The sequence below is a fragment of the Dendropsophus ebraccatus genome, chromosome 3 (assembly GCF_027789765.1).
Source record: "Dendropsophus ebraccatus isolate aDenEbr1 chromosome 3, aDenEbr1.pat, whole genome shotgun sequence".
Taxonomy (NCBI): Eukaryota; Metazoa; Chordata; class Amphibia; order Anura; family Hylidae; genus Dendropsophus; species Dendropsophus ebraccatus.
Window position 1 is genome coordinate 54,220,952 of NC_091456.1, and position 17,957 is coordinate 54,238,908.

Genomic DNA, 17,957 nt, shown 5'->3' on the forward strand with positions numbered 1-17,957 from the left:
GTGATATTATTGAAAAGTCGAAGCATTTAGTGGAAACCACAGCAACTCGTAAACCCAATTAATAAAGTAGAACTGGAATGAACTAGAATGGAGGTTTCAAGCCAGGTCCTCTTGATTAGTTACAGTGTCTGACCTCCCCAATGCTTTTCTAGATGGATGGGTAAAAATTGCCTCAGACACAATCCAGTATCTGTTAAATCTGCCTGCTTCTAGAAATAGACCATTTTTCTCCTAAATCCAAAGCTGCACAATGTCCATGAGTTGTTTGATAGGTTAATACTCTAAACTGAGGACTGGCCTGACTATAAACTGGAACAGTGAGCAGACCTTACTGAAGCGCCAGCACCTAGTCACAATGATCATTGTCATGGATTTGCTGCGACTCCTATGGGCCAGTTCTCCAATTATCATTCCCCCCCTCTCTTATTCACTGCTCATTATCAGGAAATCTTGACACTTTTACATCAGTCGAGCCCTGTGTAACCTATGGAGAGGGAAGGGTGGAGGAGGGAGATTAGTCACCAACAGAGAGCAGAGAACAAAGGATTACACAGCGGGACCTGTGTGGAAGCCGGTATTCAGAGGTCAGAGAGGTCAGTGCTGACTTCAGAGGAGATAGCTCCGTGATGTAGCTGTAAATTAACTCTTTCTTGTCCTGTTTTTGTGAATCATCTCCCTCCCCCCTCCATAGACAACCATTAAGACAGGGGGTAGAGCTTTGAAGTGCTTTTTCATGATAAAATGCATTTTTTGGCTAATAAACCCAATTACAAAGTTTCGTAAAATCACCTGTAATATTGATTTCTGCAGAAAAAAATCTAAACGACACTGACACTTTAAATGAAATCTCACATTTATAAAATGGATTTACTTGGTACAATGGACATAATGTTCCAATAAAGAATTAAATTATTACTTATCAAAAGTTCAAATAACATACTCAGAGCTCATTGTAGTCTGAAGTGAACATCACTTCTCCATAGATTCAATAAGTAACTGCTGGATAGAGGAAGCTGTGTATCTGATGGGCCCTATTCAACTCCTTCTACTATTCAGCTTTGCTACTTCTAATCCTGTAACTGATTGATATAGTAATAGGGTTATACTGCTGTATAGATTGAAGCACTAGTGATGGGCACTTTGATAGAGATAATAAATATGATTAGAGGGATGGTCTTCTTTGGAAGATTCCGTTTTGTTACAAGGATCCCAGATGATACGCGTAATAGACAGATTTATTGTACCTGCCCTCCACTTTAGGTAATTCATGAGAGAGTTACACGTGGACCTGTATTTAAAGGTTCCCCCTTTAAAAATAATATTGCAAACCAATGTAATTCAAAGAGATTAAACCAGATTTATCAATATCGGAGACAAAATGAGACACAATCTCATTTTGATTTAGACCAAAAAACACCCGGGTCTCATTTCAACAATCAATGTATTATTTTATGAAAGTAAATGTACCAGCAATACATTTGCTTTAAGTTTTTCACATGGATAGAACAGTGTCGACAAGACGGTGCCGCAGTCCTTTTTTTGAACCGCTGTCCGGTTCCCGCGTATGGCGCTGTTCTATTCCCGGGCACCCATTGAGGCTAAAGCACTGGAGGGGGGCCGGCCCGCCCCCAATGGGAGGAATCCCAACCCCTCTATGATGCGGCTTCATTGATTCTAATGGATTCTAATGGTGTCTCAACCTTCTTCGGGGTGAAAGACCTCATATTGCTATGCTGTGATTGGTTGCTATTAGGGATGGTCCGAACCTGCCAAGGTTCAGGTTCGTACGAACCCGGACACTCGGCAATGATTCCCGCTGTCTTAAACCTCCGTGCAGAGGGTGGATACAGTGAGAGGACCACCTGGAAAACTGGGATACAGTCACAGCCATAGGCTGTATCCCAGTTTTCCTGGCGGTCTTCCCGCTGTATCCACCCGCTGCACGGAGGTTTAAGGCAGCGGGAATCATTGCCGAGAGTCCGGGTTCGTACGAACCTGAACCTCGGCAGGTTCGGACCATCCCTAGTTGCTATCGTCTGAGATCAAAATAAGACACATTTTTTCCAAGTGTTCTGTCAGCACTCTGTGTCGAGACAGGACCTGTCCAAAGCAGGAAAGGTTTTCTATGGGGATTTGCTACTGGTCTGGACAGTTTCTGTCTCAGCCAGAGATGTCAGCAGAGAGCACTGTGTCAGACTGAAAAGAAAACACCATTTCCTGCAGGACATACAGCAGCTGATAAGTCTGGGAAGACTTGAGATTTTTAAATAAAAGTAAATTAAAAATCTATGTAACTTTCTAAAACAAGTTGACGTGAAAGAAAAATACTTTGAGATAGCAGAACCAAATGGGCTAAATAGAGACAGTTTTGGGACCCTAAACCCCAGCTCCATAAAGATATGCTGGTGGTTTAGCATCCCAAAATGATGGACAAGATCTCTTTGAAGCCTAACTACTCTTGTAGATATCACTGTCAGTAGTCCTGCAATGATACAGAGTTATATACATATATTTTCAGTACACATACAGCATGGTTTTTACAAATGCATAAAAGCAAAGTTAAGATAAAAAAAAGTATTACCGAGCATCTACATCACTTAGATGACAGGTAACGATTTTAGGAATACAGCTCCTGCAAGTTCACACTGTTAACTCCCCAAATAGTTTTGTGCTATTATTTTATCTCTTCAGTTCTTGTATGTAGTTTCCTAGTAATTTTAACCAAAACATCTACTCCTAGATTTCACACTTATAAAAAGTCCTCCAAGATGGCAAAGTACTTGTATGAACACGGACTAGAATGTTTATAAGATTACAGCTTATATAATGCCTTATGTAGGTGGGTTAATAATCATTATATTATATCATGAAATATATGAGTATTAATGGTTACATTCTCTTCACACAGAGGCTGAATATTACAAACTGCAGTGGAGAGATATTTAAAGGGGACACCGTTTTGTTGTATGCCAGTAACCACTGCCCTCGACTAACATCAGTGGATATAAGCTGGACTGGGGCCACGGATAATGGCATCATTACTCTTGTACAGGCCTGTGCATGGTACGTAACTCTGCAACATCAAATACAGTAGTAACCATTAAGAAGATATAGAAAAGGATATAGAAATGTAATGTTAGTATCTTAGTTAAATGAGAAGTCCGGCCGACAATAAAATCCTGCAGCCGACAGGGGCATGAAAGAAATTGATTACACGTACTAACTTACCTCTCCCTGTGCCCGTGCTGAGTGGCAGAACTGGTCGCCGGACCCCGGCTGGGCTTCGGGGTCTCTAAATGTCACAACCAGGCTGATGGACTGGCCGCTCAGCCAGTCAGTGACTGGGGCAGGACGCTCACCCAGTCACTTGTTGGCTGAGCACCCAGTCCATCAGCCGGGACAGGCCAGGCGGAAATGCCTTGCGGTGGGTGTCCTGCGGCCAGTCCCGCTGCTTACCGTGGGCACAGGGAGAGGTATTTCATAGTTAACATAGTTACAGTACATAGTTAATACGGTTGAAAAAAGACACATGTCCATCAAGTTCAACCAAGGAGGGGATGGATACAGGGAAGGGGGAGGGGTGATAGGTTCTATACATGTGCATTTATATTATTTTGCTCTAAGAACTTGTCTAGGCCTGTTTTGAAGCCCTCTACTGTTGTTGCTGTGACCAGATCCTGTGGTAGACTGTTCCACAGATTCACAGTTCTCATGGTAAAGAAGGCTTGTCGCCTCCGGAGATTGAAACTTTTTTTCTCGTGGAGGAGGCAGTGCCCCCTTGTCCTTTGAGGGGGTTTTACCTGGAACATCTTTTCCCCATATTTCTTGTAGGGGCCATTTATATATATTCAAATAAATTAATCATATCTCCCCTTAAACGTCTCTTCTCCAGACTAAACAAATGTAATTCTTTTAATCTCTCCTCATAACTAAGATGCTCCATTCCCCTTATTAGTTTAGTTGCCCGTCTTTGTACCCTTTCCAGCTCTAGAACATCCTTTTTATGAATCGGGTTCCAAAACTGGACAGCATACTCCAGATGAGGCCGCACCAAAGCTTTATAAAACGGTAATATTATATCCCTGTCCCGAGAGTCCATGCCTGTTTTAATGCATGACAATATCCTGCTGGCCTTAGAAGCAGCTGATTGACATTGTGTGCTGTTCTGTAGTCTATTATCTACAAGTACACCCAGATCCTTCTCTATCAGCGACTCTCCCAGAGTAACTCCCCCCAGGACATATGATGCATGCGGGTTATTAATACCCAGGTGCATAACTTTACATTTATCCACATTGAACCTCATTTGCCAAGTGGACGCCCAAACACTCAGTGTGTCTAAGTCAACCTGTAACATCTGCACATCCTCCATAGACTGTACTGTACTACAAAGCTTGGTGTCATCTGCAAAGATAGAAACATTGCTGTTAATTCCATTCTCAATATCATTAATAAATAAGTTAAACAGAAGAGGGCCCAGTACTGACCCTTGGGGTACACCACTTTTTACCGGGGACCATTCGAAGTAGGAATCATTGACTACCACTCTCTGGGTACGATTATTAAAGAGGATGTACCACCAGGTACATCCTCTTTAATCTGAACTGACGGATCGAACGGCGCCGTCAATGGGAAGCCGGTGCCGCGGTCCGTTTTTCAGACTGCGGCCCGGTTCCTGTGTATGGCACCGTTCTATGCACCGGAACCGGCTGGTGCTCAAGCACTAGAGGTAGGCCGGGCCCCCCACAGTGGGAGGGAATTCCCATTCATTCTAATGGAGCCGCCTCATAGAGGGGAGGGAATTCCCTCCCACTGGGGGCGGCCCGGCCTACCTCCAGTGCTTGAGCAACGGCTGGTTCCGGTGCATAGAACGGCGATGTGCACGGGAACCGGCCGCGGTGCGAAAAACGGACCGTGGCACCGGCTTCCCTAAATAAATTAAAAAAATTATTCATATCTAGCAATTGTACAATGATACTTTGCATTCTTAACAACGTATGTTGTATTCATTTCCTGTATATTACTTACAGTATATGGCTATGTTCACACAATGTCAAAAATAGAGAAAAGGTGGAAGATTTTGATATTTAAAATAACGTCAGTTTTTGCCACGATTTAACCGACTGCTATGGCAATGCATTGAAGTCAATGGAAAGACGGACGTCCAATGCACACAATGCATTGAGTAACGGACGTTTTTACCGCGGACGTCAAAATAATGAACATGATCATTTTTTTTTTTATGTCTTTGCAAACAGCGGACATTTTTTATTAGTAGTTCACACACAGTTTTTGTTTTTCCACCATTCTTTCTCCGTTTTTGCTATTAAAATCAATGGACTTTTCAATTAAGCCGCATCCAAAGGCCAACTAGTAACCCCAAACTAAAATAATGTACCAACAGCCGTTATTGTCCTAAGGGGAGGCCAGACAGTTAAATGAAGTCCGTTATTTTAGACTCAAAATAACGGATGTCACTTTAAAAGGAGCAGAAAAAAACGTTGTGTGAACATAGCCTATGCTTGTAAATATATACCATTATTATTATTATTATTATTATTATTATTATTATAGCTATGCATAAATTTGTTTCTTTTATTTTTTGTTCATTTAGCCTCCAGAGTCTGTCGATGAATGGCTGTAATATCACAGATAATGCCGTCACTGCTCTTCTGAAAAAGCATTCAAAAAGGTAAGAATAAACTAAAAGAGTTTTTGGTCCTAAAAGGGGTTCACCTTGCTGGAAGGTGAGGTGAGATAGGGCCCTGAGCTGAGTGAGATCAAGGTTTATTTGATAAGCCTTCACAATGCTTTGTCAATCACATGCTCATGAACGTACCTGTATAAAGGTCCTATTACAGGGCCCAATGACTCTCTGTATGCAAGTGCAGATCTCCTAGATCAGCGTTCGGTTTCTGAGCTCATACACAGCCCGATAATGAGGCAGCAAGGGCTGGCCGGACATTGTTAACGATGTCCGTGTAGCCCTTTTAAAAAGATAAACTCCTACATACCTGTCTATGTTCCCTAATGTCCTGCTAACTTCAGCCGGCTCCTGGCACTGTGTCAAGTCACAGGCCGCTCAGCCAATCACTCGGACAGTGCTGTGGCGCTCTCTCCGTGATTGGCTGAATGGCCTGTCACTTCAGTGTCAGGAGCGTAGAAAGCTAACAGGATGTCAGGGAGCATGGACAGGTATGTAGGATTTTTTTTTTTTTTTTAAACAGTCACCATCCATCAGCCGTGCATCACCATTACACGTAGCGATGCGTGCCTGTTGCCCAATGAATTTAGGTCTGGACCTAAAGAAAAAATCATTGTCTCTATCATTGTCCCCATTACAGGGAGCGATAATCAGCAGAATCGGCCTGATTCAGCCGATTAGCGCTCCGTGTAATAGAGCCCTAAGCATTCAGGTATAAGATAGAGCAATTGTTGAATGTGGATAACTTTGGATAAAGCATGAGCCACAACAGTTGAGAATGTCTTATATTTCACTGGGGGCATGAAAAAAATAAAATAATATAAAAAGTGACTATAATCATATAAAAAGTGCAAATCAGTAATATAAATATTTTGCCTTTATTGTGGGTAATCCTCTTAAAGAGGCTTCTTCTGGTGAGGTTTGTGTTGTATATGCCAACTACATGCACTAAAACAGTAAATATTCAATCTTTAATGTTCATTTACTTATAAACTTTCACAATGGAGGCCATGTTTACATATGTAGTGATGCAATGAGAATGTAGTGTAAATGCATCATTTAATTGCAGTAATTGATCATATTATTGCAGTAATTAATCATTTAATTGTTGTCCAGCCACCCTTTATTGCATCAATGCAATGAAACTCCAATGTGTGTGTGAACATACCCTTAAAGGGGTTATCCAGCGCTACAAAAACATGGCCACTTTTCTCCCTACTCTTGTCTCCAGTTCAGGTGCAGTTTGCAATTAAGCTCCATTTACTTCCATGGAACTGAGTTTCAAAACCCCACCCAAACTGGAGACAACAGTAGGGGGAAAGTGGCCATGTTTTTACATGTTTTTTTTTACATGGATAAGCACTGGATAACCCCTTTAAAAGGGAACTCCACATAAGGAAAACATTTTTTTCTACTAATAGTACATTAAAAGTTATATAGATGTGTCTATACAATGTATTACCATATCTGTGCGGTTCTGCCACACTGGTAGCTGACTGACATCCAGGAATGAAAAAAAACTGGCCTCTGTGCCAATTCACATTGTCTCCTGCTCCTTCTGTTATTCCCCCTTAGGAGACAAATATTCCATGCCTCTGTCTCACATTGTGTGTGTTTGCTGGGCACAGGCTAATGATGCAGGCAGGGGGCAGGGCGTGATGTCCCAGGAGGCTCGGCTGGATCCCCCAATCCCCTGAGTGATTCACCATCTCTGACCGGCCAGAAGAAGTTGCTGCAACTTTTCTGCCTCTTCACTGTGTCTTCACAAAAATGAATGCAGTAACACAATTGAATGATGCTAAATGGCAGAGAGGATTAGAGCCGTCATTGCCAATCCCAGCTGGACAAAAAATGAGGCATAAACATTATATCCCATGTAAGATAATATGGGATAAAGTCCTTATTGTGGGGCTCAACCTTTAAAGATAAAATATATGTGTTCGGAGATGAAAAGAAAAAAGAAATTTAATTTAAAAAGTTCCTTACTTTATTCCAATATCGGTATCGGTTGTAGGTAGTAACAGTGTGCTGTGTGGGTGGGACGACAATGAAATGATAAAGTACTGCAAATAATTCAGCAACACAATGAAACTGCCATGTGTGAACACAGCCTAGATGTTCTGCAACAGATTTGGGAGGGGAATGGGCAGGGAGGGGGACTGTGGTGAACAGTTGAGGGAAAGCATTGCATTCTGGAACCTGTAGTACTGTGTTCAACTGCTCAACCAGGAAATACAGAAACACAATACAGAACAAAAGCCCCAAACACAAATCAATTTTTGGTAGTTTCAAAATTGGGTTAGATAGGTAAGCAATGGAGTTCCCCTTTAACCAAAAATTCAGGACATTTATACTAGTTGTCAGTTCTACAAGATAAGTCTCTTTACCAAAGATTCAGACTGCCTCTTATATAAAGGGCACATTGATTACTTGATTTGTTTTTACATTTCGTCTTCAATGTACTTGTACTGCTCTTCATTCTTTTTGAAGACAAGTGCTCTTCACTTGGTGTCTATCTCTTCGGTGCTTCATGTTCTTTCAGTGAATAGTTTTCTACACAGAGTACACGAGTAAGACATGTCGTTTCTCTGGGTCCTTAGAATGAACTTATTCTGTTACTCAGAAGATATTTTTGCATGATGGGCAATCATATACTGATTGTTATTAGATAAATCATTTATTGTACATTTATGTTAACTTTATCACAGACATTGTTTATTAATGCATTGAAGGGAACTATCAGCCCAACAGATTTTTTTCGCTAGAGCACTGTATAAGGCTCCTGTGCTGCTCCCGGCACGCACCGGCCGCGGCTGCAGCATCTGCTTTATACCGGAGAAAATTAAGTTTAATCCCACGTCGCACAGCAGGGAGAGGGGCAGCAGGTAGTCATTTGAGCGCCTCCCCCCCCCCGTTTGTGTCTAGTCACCACACTCTCACTGTCAGCGCGCTAGACAGGTTGATTGACAGGTCGAGGTGCCAGTAACAGGCCTCTCTGCCTGTCACTCACCTAGGGATTAGTGAATAGTTCAGATAGTCAACCAAATAGTAAAACTACATCAAAGGCTACAGATGAAATGTATTTTAGTATTGATAAAGCAATATACTTTGTGCACAGTATAAATCTTTTTATTCCAGTAGGGTATCCTCTGTGTTATATCTTAGTAATGTTACATTTCAGTATAAGTGGATGTCATAAAAAAACACATTTAGATGAATTCAGATAAATTTAAACATTTAAACCCTTTAAATGTTTACTGGAGTGATCAATAGTTCTTTCTATAAGAGGCTCTGTTAACACAGAGTAAAACTGAATTCTGCCGTGGAATCCTGCCAGACTCCCTGTCGTACTGGCAGTCTATGGGAGGCTCACGCTCCTCCTCTCTCTATGCGGAAGAATTGACATGTCCATTCTTCCGCACGGAAAGAGGAGGCACGCGAGCCTTTCATAGACTGCCAGTATGACATGGAGGCTGTCGGAATTCCGCCATTTTTACTCATGGAGCCTTACTAGTGCCTACCTGGTGAAAGTAGTGCTTGTGAATTCAGATACAATTGTAGTTATATACAATTTGCAAATATAAAATAATACAGAAGCAATGAGGTGAATAAGCTGCAGATAAGAGATATTCGAAATCAATAAAACATGAAAAAAAGTATTTCTGAAAAGCTTGGGATTAATCTCTGTTTTTGTGTTTTGCAGTCTTATCAAATTAGAAATATTTGGCTGCCATGCCCTTACAGCTAAATGCTTGATCTCTGTGGCCACAGAATGTGTACACCTGGAGAACCTGAATATTGGTAAAATTCCAAAAGCAAATGATGTGTTCCTGGCAAAAATTGGATCTAATTTACACAAGATCACCACACTGAATTTGACAGGCCTCAGTGTGGTAAGATTTCTCTTTCATTCCATGTAGTATTTATTTCCATATCCATAGCATTAGTCTATGCTCACACGCAGTAACAAATATCAAAATAGTGCTATCAATTTGAGTGAAACTAAAACAATGGCCCAAATTTACTAATGTGTCTCTGCTGAAAAAAATGGCACACAGGACTTTTCTCCACATTTAGGCTATAATCACACTATGTATGAGACCGGCCGTTCCGTGACCCCGTCTGGGTCACGCAACGGCCGGTCTCTAGCAGGATCATCTCGGCGGGTACTTAAGTACCGGCCGGATGATCGTTCCGGCCGCAGAGCTCTGATGCGGGCGCAACAGCGCACGCCCGCATCAGAGCTTACCATAGCTCACAGTGAAGCGAGCGGCCGAAGCCGGAATTCACTGAATTCCGGCTGCAGAAAACTGACCTGTCAGTTTTGTTCCGGCGACGCATGGGCTCCCAGCCGGAGCGTGTACGATGTGTGTACGCTCCGGCCGGGATCCCATTCAACATAAGGCTATGTCACACAACGTAAAACTACGGCCGTAGTTCTGCGGCGAGAACTACGGCCATAGTTTTACGTTTTGTGAACATAGCCTTATTCTGCATTTTAGACACTTTTCCACCACTTTCAAAAATAATGAGTATTTTCATTATTGTGATGTCATAAATAATTACAACTGTTATTCTATACGGTGTGCACTGACGTACAATTTCCAATTGATTTCAATGGAGCATACAGCCATATTTTTCTGTTATGTTTTTTATGAGTGAACATAGTCTTAGGGTGGGTTCACAAGTAACGGATCCCCAGCAGATTTCACACTGCGAGTTTGTAGTGAAATCCGCTGCAGATCCCTTCACTGTCACTTTCAATATGATTACGATAAATGTCATCCCGCTGCGAGTATGTAGAAGGCAGATCCCTTAACCCCCCCATGGCCCGGTGCATACATTACCCGGTCCGTGCTCCTGCTTGCTTTGGGGGCTTCTGGCGTCTGGATGGCCCGCTCAGCCAATCAGAGGCTGCAGTAGGGTAGCATACTGATTGGCTGAGCGGGACGTCCAGACACCAGGAGCCCCCGAAGAAAGCAGGAGTGTAGACCCGGTAATGTATGCATCGCGCTGTGGGGGATTAAGGGGTCTGCCTTTTACATACTCGCAGCGGGATGACAATTCCGTATTGAAAGTGACAGTGAAGGGATCTGCAGTGGATTTCGCTGCAAACTCGCAGCATGAAATCTTCTGGGGGTCCGTAACGTGTGAACCCACCCTTAAAGTGAATGTACTACTAGGTACATTTTTTTGTTTTTACCATGAACAGACTGGCTCTGGCGCGAGGATGCTAACGCTGTGGTCCTTTTTGTTAACCGCCACCGCCAGTCTATTACCGAGCACTGGCTGGGCATAAAGTACTGGAGGCGGGCCCGTCAGCCCCCAGTGTGACGGTCTCCCCTCCCCTCTGGGACGCGACTCCATTGGTGCAGCACGTCCGCTCCCCTCTTTGTGTCATGTCATATCATTCGGGCTCCATAGACTTACATAGGCAATCAGACGGAGCCCAACTGATTGCATGACACAGAGCCGTGAGAGGATCCTACTTAGCAAGGTCCTCTCCTGGCTGTTTCTCACAATCGGTACAGATCTATACACTATGACATGTCAAAAGTTTTTCAAAACGACAGGTACACTTTAAGTTGTGTCTGCCCGTTCAGTTTTCAGAAACTGACTTGTTGAAGCATTTACTGTGCTTTTAGTTCTATCTTATTGGAATACTTCTTGAGAAATGTGCATGATCCCTATTAATAAAATATAACTATCGGTTAGAAGATGTTGTTCACCTTCCCCATTACTCTGCTTTGCTTTGTAGGTAAGGGATCGTGCAGTACATCATATTGTAAAACAATGCTCAAAGCTGGAGAATCTGACTCTTAGTTGCTGCCTACAAGTGACAGATGTCAGCCTGGTAGAAATCAGCACTTACCGCACTACAATCAAGTAAGGAGAACAATGTATTCGTGTACTGCGCATTCAGAATATTTAAGATTTTATTTAAAAATGTTTCTGGATCTACAGGAACAGAATGTTTGCTCTAGAATATGCTTACTACTTAAAGAAGGAAATAGTACAGTACACAGTATACAAATGGCATATCTGACAAGGGCTTGCACAGTGTTTAACAACATTATTTAATACTTAAAGTGTGCCTGTCGTTATAACTTTCAAAATCTAAATCTAAATCAACAGTAGATGTGATATAAAGCAAGTTTGCAATATACATTCATTAGTTTTTTGTTGTTATCATGCTGTAAAACAAAGCCGAACTTACCAGAAATCCGGGTCCAGTCTCCAAACTCCTATAAAGCAAGTTTGCAACTTACATTCATTTTTCTGACTCTTTTTTTTCTCAGAAAACAGGAAGTCCTGTGTATCCCAGGTCATCTAAGCGTTTACAGAGAGAAGGCAGTCATGTGACTGATAGACATATTGAGCCCTGTCTCTCTGTACTGGCCGGAATTCCTGTGTTTAGTCTGTTTTTTTTCAACCAGCACAAGTCAGAAAATCTGCCTTCAGAAGACTGGACCTGGATTTCTGGTAAGTTCAGCTTTGTTTTACGGCATGATAACAACAAAAAAACAAATGAATGTATATTGCAAACTTGCTTTATTTCACATCTTTTTTCACATCTCCTGTTGATTTAGATTTTGAAAGTTATAATGACAGTGACACTTTAAGGCTGCGTTCACACTACGTATATTTCAGTCAGTATTGTGGTCCTCATATTGCAACCAAAACCAGGAGTGGATTAAAAACACAGAAAGGATCTGTTCACACACTGTTGAAATTGAGTGGATGGCCGCCATATAACAGTAAATAACTGCCATTATTTCAATATAACAGCCGTTGTTTTAAAACAACAGCAAATATTTGCCATTAAATGGCGGCCCATCCACTCGATTTCAACATTATGTGAACAGAGCCTTTCTGTGTTTTTAATCCACTCCTGGTTTTGGTTGCAATATGAGGATCACAATACTGACTGAAATATACGTAGTGTGAATCCAGCAGAAGTGTAAACCAACAGTAGATGTGAAATGAAGAAAGTTTGCAATATACATACATTATTTTTGTTGTTGTTGCTGTAAAACAAAGCTGAACTTACCAGAAATCCAGGTCCAGTCTCCTGACGGCAGATGTTCTGACATGTGCTGGTTGAAAAAAATGGACTAAAGACAGGAATCCTGGCCAGAACAGAGAGTCACGGCTCAATGTGTCCATCAATCACATGACTGCCTTCTCTCTGTGAGCACTCAGATGGCCTGGGAAACACTGGACTTCCTGTTTTCTGACTGTTTCCTGTTTTTTTAGAACAAAATAGTCAGAAAACAGGAAGTGCCGTGTTTTCCATAACTAAAAAATAAATAATGAATGTAAATTGCAAACTTGCGTTAAATCACATTTACTGTTGATTAAGATTTTGAGAGTTATAACAACAGTAAGGCTAGGTTCACACTGCGTTTTTTTTTAATCCGTTTTTTTCATCCGTTTTTTTGCAAAAAACGGATGAAAAAGACAGATGCATTTTTGTGCATCCGTTTTGATCCGTTTTTCCATTAACTTCCATTGTAAGAAAAAAGGATCAAAAGTAGTGTCAGCTACGTTTTTGTGTCCGTAAATAAAAAAAACAGATCTGTTTTGATCCGTTTTTTTTTTTTTTTACAATGGAAGTCAATAGAAAAACGGATTAAAGCGGATGCACAAAAATGCACCCATTTTTTTTTTTTGCAAAAAACGGATTGCAAAAACGGATTGCAAAAACGCAGTGTAAACCTAGCTTGACACTTTAAGAAATCACTTATATGCCGACAATTGGTTGCACACCACCAAAATAATGATTTTTTATTCTGAATAACATGTAGAACAGATGAAATAAACAATGAGAAACAGTTTAATACATGATATTATCAGTTACAGTACAGTACAGTGGCGGAACTACCGCCATAGCAGCCGTAGCCGTTGCTATGGGGCCCGGCGCATCAGGGGGCCCGGCGTCCGATCCTGTAATGGACCAGGCCCCCTGAGCTGTCATTTGCAGCACCCGGCCGGCGAGCGGGCGTTCCAGGTGCTGCAAATGCTTTCAAAGGATATGGGGCTTTCTCTGTGAGCGCTCTTGATGAGCGGTCACAGTTCCAATGTACGGCTGTATCTGACAGGGTCAGGAGCCAGTGGCTCCGGACCCTGCCAATCACTCCTGCAGGGGACACCATCAGGGGCCCGGCGCTGCCTCCCACACACTTCAGTGAACTTGGTAGAGCCTGGTATACAGAGAGTGCAGGGGAAGGGGATGAGAGTTGCTGATGATTCTTTTGGGCTCTTGCATCAGCAGGACACACCCGCTCCCCCTGCACTCTCTGTGGACAGGCTGCAGAACCCCCTCACCCCCATGAATCGTCTCCCTCCTCAGCAGCTGTCACCGGGTGTGCCCTCTCACAGGTGACAGGAAGAGGCTGTGGCCCCCTCTCCTGCCTCCCCCTCCCGTCCAGCAATGAGGTCTGTTCCCTCCGGTGCCTATCTCTGCAGTCGGTGCTGAGGGGGAGGGGCTGCAGGCTGCACAGACCGGGCCTGGAGCAGACACTTCATAAGTTGGACCCCCCAGCCTCATGTATAAAAAGTAAGTGTATGTGTGACTGTGTTCACATTGGTCTATATGTGTAATGTGTGTATAATAAGTGTATGTGTGACTGTGTATGTGTGTATAAGTGTATGTTACATACATACACAGTCACAGTCATACATACCGTTATCATACACACATACAGTCATACATACAGTATGTATGATTGTATGTATGTGTGTATGATAAGTGTATGCATGACTGTGTATGTGTATAAGTGTATGTATGACTGGGTATAAGTGTATAATAAGTGTATGTATGTGTGACTGTGTTTGTATCTGTATAATGTGTGTGTTTCTGCATCTATGTTATGTGTTTGTGTGTTAGTGGAGGTACAGATACAAGCACATGCAGATTACATATATATTTGGCATATTTGTTTATCCTGTCATGTGCATATCTGTGTGTATACATGTATTTTGGATCTATGTGTAATCTGCATGTGTTTGTATCTGTGTGTGTGTGTGTGTGTGTGCATACTTGTGTATATCTGCCTGTTTGTACAGTATGGATTTGTGCATATATTATATATTTATGTCATGTGTCTTTCTGTGTGATAGTACAATATATGTAAAGTGTGTTGTGTGTGGGTATGTGTATATATTGGTGGATTATACTGTAATATGGGCGGTATAGGTGGTCATCCAAGACTCCCAGGGGGCCCATAGCCACTCACATGGTCCATATTCAGTTGCAGCCCCCACTGTACAATCCCGATTCCCAGAGAGTCGCTGTTTTGCAGCGGTAGCTGCCTTCACATGTATCGCATCGTAGCAGATTTCCCTTCTCTGGCTCCCTGGCGTCCTGCTGAGTCAGTTAGTGTGGTGACCGGTCGCAGCCACGGATTGGCTGAGCAGGACGCCAGAGAAGCAGGTGGGAGTGCGGACAGGGACAGGTAATGTATTAGCCGGACAGCTGATGGGTTAGGTGGGAAGGGGCCACATTCTCGCAGCAGAATGAAAATCCGCTGCGAGACTGTATAGCCATAACGAATGACACTACAGAGTATCGCAGCAGATTTCACTGCAGAACTCACAGCATGAAATCCATTGCAATACTGTATGTGTGAAAGTACCCATAGAGTAGATAGCCGCTGTCACTCTCTCTTGTAGCTGCATTAGGCCTGTGGCCTGCGAGTAGCTGTAGCCGACAGTGTCACATCCAGCTACTAGGAGGGTTACCTGCACAGGGAGGCCTAACTACTATACAGATGCACAGAGAGGGGCCTGACCACTATATAGGGGCATAGAGGGGTCTAACTACTCTATGGATACAGAGGGGACTTACCACTATATGAGGGCACAGTCAAAGCATTATAGATATGGAGGATGATGATGGTGCAAGAGTGAGGAGCCTAAAATGTTTGTCTGGCAGATCCTACATGGAGGACTCGTTATTGAGAGAAGTCCTCATGATGGCCCGGGCCGGATGGAGAAGAAGAGGAAAAGTGGGCATTGACGATCGGAGTAGAAGCCCCCTGTGATTCACTCAAAGAAGACGTCTCCTGTGAGTCATTGGCTCTAACTGCACTGTGGTCACTTATGGTGGGCAGAGCCTGGGTAGAGCTGGTACTTCTCTATATGGTCACTGTATAAGGTAATATTGGTCTTTGTACAGTGGATCTTATTCAGTAGTAGAGTGGTGGTATTAGTCAGTATATGGTGGTAATATTTGTCCCTTGTAAACTGGTACTGTTTGTACTATTCATCTTACTATACTGGATTTGGTGGTAACAGTATGGTGGTGATGTTAGTGGTCATGGTGTGGTGGTAATAGTTGCTCCTTGTATACTGGTATTATTAGTTATATTGGTCTCTGTATACAGGATTTGATTTATGTGACGGTGATATATATGTTAATAATGTATGATAATTTTGGTAATGATTTTTGCTCCTTACATACAGGTAAGGGGGGCCCCAATCAAAAGTTTGCTATGGGGCCCAGCCATTTCTAGTTACGCCCCTGGTACAGTATAACAATCAGAATGTGGAATATAATGTATAGTAAGTGCATAAACCTAAAAAAACAGCAGCAGTTTGTAGATACGGGATGGAACTGCAGATCCTCATAATACAGTAGTGTAGTACAACAAGCTAGAACAAAGAAACAGGGCTGCTGTCAGGGCTGGTCACATGACAGCAATGGGGAAGGGGGGGGCAGCATGGACCAATCAGGAAGTGAGAATCACAGAGCTGTGCAGGAGGACAGAAACTTTATGTACAGCAGTGTAAATGGCTGAGTGTAAGTGCAGGCACATTATGGCAGGAATGGAGAGGATGGGAGACCCGGTAAAACAAAATAAAACCACAAATGATGGAGAATAGAAAAAAATAGGAAAAGATCACCATATACAGTCCAACAGAATGAGAGTCAGATGGGATAAGAAATCACCCCACACGCTCCGCCGTCTAGCGGCTTCCTCAGGGATGTCAATCATTTGTGGTTATATTTTGTTTTACTGGGTCTCTGTCTGGGTAGAGATGTTGGATTTCTGTTATTGTACATACAGTCCAGAGTCAGAGTGGTAGATTAGTCCCTGCTGGAACGCTAGCAGGACTTATGGTGACATTTCAGTGTTTTTAATGTAGAGCAGTATTTGGGGTGTTGTCTCCCTCATTTTACTACTCCTGTATATTGATATATTTATGTGGTATTTTTGTATCTATGTCAGTGTTATAATAAAGATTTTTGTGATGTGCTACCATTTTTTGTGCATATGCTTTTTTTCTTTGAGAGGTTGACTTACTGTACATTATACTCCACATGCTGTTTGCTATACTGTACAGTAACTTATAATATAACATATTCAGCTGTTTATAAATGTTTGTTTCATCTGTTCTACATGTTATTCAGAATAAAAAAATCATTATTTTTGGGGTGTGGAACCAATTATTTGGATTTCAATGATTTCTTATGGGAAAATTGTCTTCGGTTTAAGAGTGGATTTGGATTACAAGCACAGTCCCAGAACGAATTATGCTGGTAATCCAAGGCACCACTGTACATTCATTTAGCAAACGTGTCTCCTTCTCCTTGTTGACAGCGCTTTGCCTAGGTTACAGACCACCACTCTGCTCTAAAAACAGTGGTCTGGCTGATGTATATGTAGCTATAATGTAGATGTAACAATGAGAGGTAAAGAGCGGCATATTGGGAGAAGGAGGCAAGTTTTCTAAATGAATGTATTAACTTTATGAGCCCCACAAGTATAACCAGTATCTATTAGCTGAGATGAGAATACCCCTTTAACTAGGCTTTTGGTGCCCATCATTACCACAGTGTGTTGAAGTAAAAAAGTGCAACATTTGGTGACGTTCCTAAGTAAATGATATTTACCAGCCACAAAAATGCTTACATGTGGGGCACTCACAGTGAAACGATTGTGCAAATATTTGTGACCCATTTTTGCACCATTGGTAAACACTTGATGAATTCCCCTGAATGTTATGAAGCAAGACTTGCTTATTTTTCATCTTTCAATTCAGGTATCTGGACTTAAGTGGATGTAAAAAGGTGTCAGATATCGGTATTCAAGCAATAGCAAGAAGCTGCCAACAGCTCCAGTATCTTGATCTTAGCTCAACTGGTACAGGAAAACGCGGGTAAGGTTTTTATACCAGCTTATCTGTGTTTACATATATATACGCGGTACAGGAACTCAGACAGCCATCAAAGTACATCTGTGGAGCC

The 17,957-nt window shown here is 42.3% G+C and overlaps 1 protein-coding gene across 3 annotated transcripts in view; it reads left to right on the top strand.

Annotated features, from left to right (window-relative positions):
* LOC138787106 (uncharacterized) overlaps positions 1-17,957 on the top strand; it is an 82,628-nt gene that overhangs the window by 35,951 nt on the left and 28,720 nt on the right. For all 3 annotated transcript variants that reach the window (XM_069964247.1, XM_069964246.1, XM_069964245.1), the window contains exons 9-13: positions 2,909-3,063; positions 5,615-5,692; positions 9,408-9,597; positions 11,463-11,590; positions 17,753-17,869. In XM_069964247.1, coding sequence (XP_069820348.1) covers positions 2,909-3,063; positions 5,615-5,692; positions 9,408-9,597; positions 11,463-11,590; positions 17,753-17,869 — 668 coding nt within the window. The remainder of the gene's footprint in view (positions 1-2,908; positions 3,064-5,614; positions 5,693-9,407; positions 9,598-11,462; positions 11,591-17,752; positions 17,870-17,957) is intronic.